The sequence below is a fragment of the Patiria miniata genome, unplaced genomic scaffold, assembly GCF_015706575.1.
Source record: "Patiria miniata isolate m_02_andy unplaced genomic scaffold, ASM1570657v1 HiC_scaffold_25, whole genome shotgun sequence".
Classification (NCBI taxonomy): Eukaryota; Metazoa; Echinodermata; class Asteroidea; order Valvatida; family Asterinidae; genus Patiria; species Patiria miniata.
The window spans coordinates 7,132,042-7,139,327 of record NW_024037064.1 but is presented as its reverse complement, the minus strand read 5'-3'; the positions used below and the strand labels follow the sequence as shown (position 1 = coordinate 7,139,327).

The 7,286-nt window shown below is 38.2% G+C and overlaps 1 protein-coding gene across 1 annotated transcript; it reads right to left on the bottom strand.

Annotated features, from left to right (window-relative positions):
• Positions 1-3,171: 3,171 nt before the first annotated feature.
• Positions 3,172-6,973, bottom strand: LOC119733140. Its single transcript, XM_038206714.1, has 5 exons — positions 6,941-6,973; positions 6,480-6,729; positions 5,976-6,097; positions 5,438-5,593; positions 3,172-3,943 (listed from the first exon to the last, which is right to left on the bottom strand). Exons 1-5 carry the CDS (start codon positions 6,971-6,973, stop codon positions 3,911-3,913), a joined length of 594 nt encoding a protein of 197 aa, XP_038062642.1. The 3' UTR covers positions 3,172-3,910.
• Positions 6,974-7,286: the final 313 nt, after the last annotated feature.

The window sequence follows — 7,286 nt, the reverse complement described above, 5'->3', positions numbered from 1 at the left end:
CAATTTTTCAGCTTTGGCCAGAATTTCAGAAATCAAGGGGTACCCCTTGAAATTTTTTCAGATCTGAGGGTCTGAGGCTGGGAGGTTGAGAAGTTGGGAGCTGAAGGGGTTTGGAGCTGGAGGGTAGGCTTTGGGACTTTGGGCTGACTGGTTGATGGTTGGGAGGGAAATAGAATATTAGTTGAAGGGCTTCCTGACTGATAGGTCTGCAAGTTGATAGGACTAGGAATTGGTCTTTGGGATTTTTGGACTTAAAGTTTATTTGGCTGGACTTAGATTTGGGAATATAATTTCCTCTTATTAGTTGGACAAAAATTTGGACTGAATATTCAGACCTCTTTTTCGAAGCCCTGCCCTGTCCTGTAAGTTCAGATCGGTCTTCGCAGCCAATCATCAGTCAGATTGGTAGTTAGCCTTTTCCTTTTTTGGAGATTGCTACACTAGTTGAAGCCTGCTTGAGACCACATAAGACTGCTGGAATGCTGGTTACCAGTGGTGTGTGAGGTGGATGTAGACTTCTTAGCCTCAGGGTCTCGATACAACCTGGTTGAAGGGCCTTCCTCACTTGACCGTGTAGCGTGCCGTCAAAATGGGTTTTCATGCTTCGACGATTTTGTATGGCTTATCGCCCTCTCTTGTCAAGGTGTTTAGAGGTCACATGATAGTCTGGTGCCAATGAAAATTTCAGGATTTTTAAACAGGAGTAATTTTTACACTTAATTTTTAGAGGTATGCCTAAATGTTTGCAAATCTTAGATTTGTTTCTCAGTGCAACAGTATAATGCAAAGTTTCTACGGCTTCGATTATATTTTACATTAGTACTTTTCTAAATATTTAATCATTTTTAATTGTTACACGATTCCTCTTGAAATTTTATGGAGTTCTTAATTGAAGACTTTAGTTTATGAACAATCGACCATGGACACATTTTTAATTAAGCTCAGCATATATTTCCAGAATTGTTGTCCAGACAAATTTGTTGTTCTTGTTGCGTATTAGGAATATTTTTCATTCCGATTTAAATTTTCACGCAGAACACACTTTGTTGTTTTTGTTATATTAATTGAATTAATTTGCTGTAGAAATTAAATAGGCTTTTTAAAGACATCATCTGAAAAACCAGTGTGTGGGTTTTTATGGGGGCTTTTATTTTTGCATTATTTTGCATTGCAATTTTCTCGCTAGAAACAGGCTATAATTGATTTAGTTACATTAACTGTATTGTTTGATATTCCTGTTAAAATTTTTCAGGCTTCACAAAAACGTCATGATGAGTTTATAACGGAGGAAATTTCACTTTAATACAATGGGTATTTCTCATGATATCCTCCAGACAACGAGAATGTTCTGTTTCATTAGGTTGAGTAAAAAAAAACCATGTTTCTCGTCCGGGTTTTTGAAAACAAGGAGGAAGCGGGCCTTTTTATTTTTCTTTTTATTGCCTTTTTACAAATTTCCTGCAACCGTTGGTGTTTCCACTGTTCAAAGACACTTTTAAAATGAAAGATAAGTTAGACAAGAGAAATGAACATATTTACAGTGTCATTTAGACTTGTATTGGTCTAAAATTTATTTTCCGATGAATTTGTGGACTTTTTCGGTGTTTTTTTTACTGCATTTTTCAAAACAAAAAAAATAATTAAAAAAATCCAGGCGGCCTCCAAAAAGGAAGCAGGCGGGGACGAGAACCTTTTTTTTTTTTTACTTTGCCTTAATGGTTGATTAAATTCGCTTTGTACTTGTTTTCCTGCTGAATTAACACACTTTACAATATTAAATTTGACAATTCCTCTTCAAATTTGGGCTGTTTAAGATGTCAAATTTTCAAATGTTCGTGACGCGCATCGGCTGCACTGTATTTGGAAGACATTCCAAGCAGCAGGAGCGCATGTTTAGAACATTTTGCACACTACGCGCACATGGTGTTGAACACGCAGTCTTAATTTCCTACAAAGATGGCGTCCTATGAGAGAGATCTATTGGAGAATCCGGGCCTCGTCATCACAACCAACCAACAAACAAAATTTCAATTGACTTGCATTCTGATTGTACTTTTTCCACTGAACACACTCCATTGTGTTTTGTTTTATTGTTGCAAGAAAAACTATTGCAATAAATTGTTACGCACTCCCTGTTATTCTAGATTTGTATCTGCACATGCACATGTGCACTTAATCAGGCCATAGAGCTATAGTAAATTATTAGAGAGCTTTTTCATATATGAATAGGATGAAGCTTGCTGGGCGCATGCATCCATGTTTGTGCTTAAGTCATCAGAAATTAGCTTAAATGTTGTATGTTTATACATTTTAAAGCTGTTATTACAACTTTCATTTAATTCTGTGCTAATTCACACTAATGCGCTGCACAGATTTTTGCATTTTGTTCACTGTAGATCACGTGCCTGCTCAGCCATATATCTGTTATATTTTGGCAACACATTAAGCGCACAAAAACTCAAAAGAATTGATGTCATATTGGCGACGTGACTTGCACATTGATCTCGCTACATGTACATTCTTCAAGCACTGTGTTGAGCTCAGACAACTCTGAAGTGTGCAAGGGAATGAGGAGTAAACGCTCTCATAATTTACTACAGCTCTATGGAATGGACATTTTAACTGATAAACTACTATTGAGACAACAGAGGTCAAAGGTCACCCAGGTTCACTGACCTTTAATGTTGTAATGTACATGTCAACAAAACATATTTTCAACTGACAGTTTCCAAGATCGGTTTCAATTAACTTCAAATTTTGACATTAGTAGCCTATCATCTTTTTACATACAAAATTAAGCCAACAAAAAAGCAAAGGATTTTTCAATTGTTTTACACTAAGGCCAAAAAAAAAATAATCGGTCTCTGGTCAGACCAATGTTTCGGAATTGATGCGGCGATGCAGCTTTTTTTTTTTTTACTTTTTTTTTTTCGAGCTTTGATTGTACAGACAAGGTGGGGGGTACTATTTTGCCTTTTTTGGTGTCCTCATGTACATTAGTGTCATTTGCCTTGGTGCAATTTTCCATTCCTTGGTGCTCTTTGGTAAAAAAATTTGAGGTGCGCCAATAGAGGGCGCTGTTGGAGCTACGGCGGAAATTTTGAAAAAGATTGACGCGCATGATTAAAATCGACGCATGCACTGACCAGAGATGGACTAATTTTTTTTTTTGCCTAACATGAATAAAGTTAAATACAAACTACTCGCAGTTTACAATCATCTTCAATTTCACAGAATTGATACAATTTTTTTATTCCAAGGCCTAATTATTTCGTTTTCGTTCTTTTCTTTGAATTATGCCGTCAGCAAATTTTTTGGCAGGTAAGGCAACAAACATATAAATGCATAGACGGCCAAATCCTATTCAAAACTACATGAGCATTTCGTGATTTGACTAGCGCCCGACTAAACTCAAAACTATGGGCAAATTCACCTCTCGGTATAGGATTTTACCCACAGTCGACGAATTCCAGTCAAACATGTAAAAAAAAAATTGTAAAGTTTTTGATTGTAAACCAATCCCTTGTTAACTAAATATGATTTCCGTAGATTAAAATCAATACGGTACCCAACATTTTCAAGCAACTTTTGAGTAATACAGCCTTTACCAAAATAATTTATGAATAGTATTTAAATGTATGTACTGTACTAAGTGCGTTGGCGCATTGAGTGGCATCGCAGTTATGCGCGCTGTCAACAAACATTTTGCCCAATTATTAAATCACGGTTTCACGTGCACGACTGGCGGTCTATGTGTTAATATGTCTGTGAAAAAAACATATAGCATTATGGCGCCCTCTATGGCTACTGGCCATTGAAGAAAAATTAATTAACTTAACTATCACTTGTGGATGCTGCAGCTATGATGAACAGCGCCCTCTATAGGAATGGACAGAGAGGTGTCCTCATGTCACATGACTGACTGGCTCCATGCTCCCCACACCTGGGAAAATAGAAGACAAAATTGCAAATTTAATAAATTTATCAAATTTAAATTAAAAAACATTAACAGTAAAAAAATGAGTATTGTTTTGTTGGGTGACTGAGGGTAGTTGATCCCAACTACATGTAATGCTGTTGTGCAAATTTTAGTTCGGAACGTGTAGTTCATGTCAACAAACTTTTTTAGGGCCCCTCCCTGCAAAATAAAAAGTGGTATTCATGGGAATATTAAATTTTTTTGTTTCTGAATCAACGCGCCTTAACACATTACGTGAAACTCCCATTTGCCAAAACCCCTGAACTGTACCTACCGATTTCACTGTGACTCTTATCAGCTGTTATCAGTAAAGTAATTATAAGATAAACACTTACCCTGGCACCCACTTCCCCAGGGCCAGTGACCATGAGCTGGTGGTGTCAAATAACGGAAACCTTGAAGAGCATGGCTGAAGCCGGACTGTTTCTTATTTGATATCTCGAGATATATTTGATCGATTTTTATGATTCAAAGTTGCTCACATAATAACTTTTGACACTTTTCCAAATACTTTACATTATAAACAAGAACCTAGTAGACTTTGGTAGATATTTTTTGTCAGTAAGCTCACAGGCAGAGGCACCATACACCACCTGTTCACGGCTCGTTAACTCTTGATCAGATAAGAGAGATCGCGTTGAAAGCTGCTGAATCTGAAATCGGTAGGTACGACCCGAGTTTGTCATAGGCAAACTCGGGTCTAGCTCAAATGGGAGATTCACGTAATGACTTCTGTTTCTCTGGGAATATTTGAGTTTTCTAAGCAGCCACTTTAGACCTTTAATGTTTAACAACTTCAAAGATTGGGCATTCACTACATCAGGAACACATTGAACTTGGCCTGAAGAAGGATTAAGCAGTAAATAATCAAGGAATTTATGTTTAGAAATAAGGACAGATTTTCAGACTGTCTCCCAATTGCTGCAGCTAGCAATAATGCGCCGATATGAAAGCGGCTGATAGACACGTGTTACTGGCGACCATATATGTGAGGCGTTCTGGCAAAATGAGACAGAACTGGGCAGAGGTTGAAATGAGGGTTTGCAGGGATTAGGAAAGAGAATCAACTTCTCCCTACAATACTGTTTGTTGCACTCCCATCAGACATTCCGTTGACAAGTAATGGCTCACTTTAAAGTTTGCATTTATCGACATGTCAAAAAAGCAAAATACTAAGAAAAGGCCTGTAAAGTTTCCAGTTTTGTATTCATGAAAATGAAAGATGCCAATTATCTTTCCTTAAAAACTCTTGCATTCCATGATTTTTAGACTACATGTTTTACTTCCTTATAAGAATATCAATAAATCTGAAATTAAAAAAAAATCACCCCTTATCATTTTTTTTTTCCATTTTTCTCCACTACGGCCTGTGCCCAGTTGCGTCTCATTTTGCCAAAATGCCTCACATATATAGCCTGATAATATTGACACGGACTTAAGCTTTGAGACGGGACCCACCTTTGGATTGGTGCCATGAAGTTGCACGGTGGCTACAGGGTTCCAGACCATTCCTGCCATTCCATGAGCTGTCACCCCTCCCCCATCTCCCATGGCCATGTTATGATGCATGCCAGACATTGGCTCATGTTGCTCACCAAACCGGCTGACAGGTGTCTGTAGGAAATAACGAGGGGAATAAAGTTAGAGCTCGCAAGCATGATGACATTTCAGTTAAATCTTGAGATACACAAGGTACATCTTGATGAAGTTTTGATTTCTCTATTTGAGTTTCTCAAGGATCGCTGTTCAGTTTGTGCTGGACCCAGAGGGCCAGCCTACAGTCCTCTTTGTACCTCACGGATCGACTCACTGTCACTTGTGAGCTGGGCAGTGCTGTTGTATAGGATTACCCTGTAACACCAATGAATGGGCTAAATCAATTGAATAGGACTGTGTGTACTCTGGAACCAACTTGAATTGCCTTGTAAACTGTTTTCAAGTCCTGAACTCATGCTGATTGAGTGTAGTGGGGGTGGTGGAGGGGTGAGATGCTTACTTGTTCATTTGGAAGCCATCCTCTCTTGACAGTGTCTTGATGGGGGAAGTTAGGCATCCTGTTAGCTGCTGTGCCTGGTATGTCCTCTAAGTTGCTACTTGGGATCCAGTCACCGCTGCTCCCTGGGGGAAAAATTCAGAAAAAACAAGAACTTTTATTAACAATCTGCCATTTATAGGAAAATATTCTCTTGAATGGATGACAACTAATATTTTGCTGATCTGCATGTCCTGTATGTCCATTGGGTTTAGAAATCACAGTGGTCTATTATTTAAATTGTATTTTCATGGCCTGAACTGAAATGTTATCATATCCTTCTGAGTTGATTTTTATAACATTTTTTAAATAACAAGGATCTTTTAGCTCAGTTCTTCAATAAGGATCTTTAAGAACCGAGCCAAGAAAATATGAGACTATTTCACACTCCTATTATCTTGATGCTCCAGATATAGTCAGTTTTCATGCATCTAATGAAAGTGTGTGGTAAATGAAAACTGAGCTTACCTGGTGTATAAGCCCAGATGCTACTCCCTGGTGAACCAACAGGGTAACCCAGATCACTGACAGGTACAACAACAAAGCTGACAGGTGTCCGTGCGTTGCCCTCGACTACGCTCATTGCTGATTGGAATTGGTAAGCGACGATCTTGACCAATGGCTGCTGGAGGCCGGGCCTGAGGCTGTTCAGTTGCCATGGTGACTGGACTGGGCGAGGCAGATGGTCAACGAAGCAAGGCTCCACGTGATGAGTGAGCTGCTCAAAATGAAATTGAAATGATAAAAAAACCTCAAAATTAATGAGAAAAATGAATGTAATGTTTGCCATTAATGATAGACTGTGTTTCATAATTTGGTCAGAACATAATCACAACAAGAATTCAAAGTTACTTCAATTCCATTTTCATTTTCTTACTCGACATTAAATGCAAGGTTTTATTAAAAAGATTATAAATGGATTGACTGACCTGGGTGTCATCTTCATTGTTTATTATGTACATGTACCATCACCTTTCAATTATTGAAAACAAAAAGTAAGAGTCACTTCATGTACTTGTAAGTACTTTATATAAGTGTCCATGAAAAAAATGAACTTTTAGGCCAAAAAAAAAAAGTCTCCGGTTTCTGGTATGCGCGCGCATCGCCGTAGCCAGCGTGTCAGCAAAATGAAAAAGTTTTTTTTTCAAGGAAAGATGATGTCTCAAAACCGACAAACTCACTGGTTTGACTGGAATCCTGCTGCTGCACAATTTTAATGTGTTTTTAGATTGGGTTATGGTCGAGAATAAGCTTTATGTGGCCTCTCTGGACTCC

Excerpts from the sequence above, each read along its gene's own strand:
- LOC119733140 (XM_038206714.1), bottom strand. The coding sequence starts at position 6,973 with ATGTACATAATAAACAATGAAGATGACACCCAG. Across the intron at positions 6,098-6,479 it reads CATCTGGGCTTATACACCAG|GGAGCAGCGGTGACTGGATC; the intron begins GTAAGCTCAGTT and ends TTTTTCCCCCAG. Across the intron at positions 3,944-5,437 it reads TTCATGGCACCAATCCAAAG|GTGTGGGGAGCATGGAGCCA; the intron begins GTGGGTCCCGTC and ends CTATTTTCCCAG.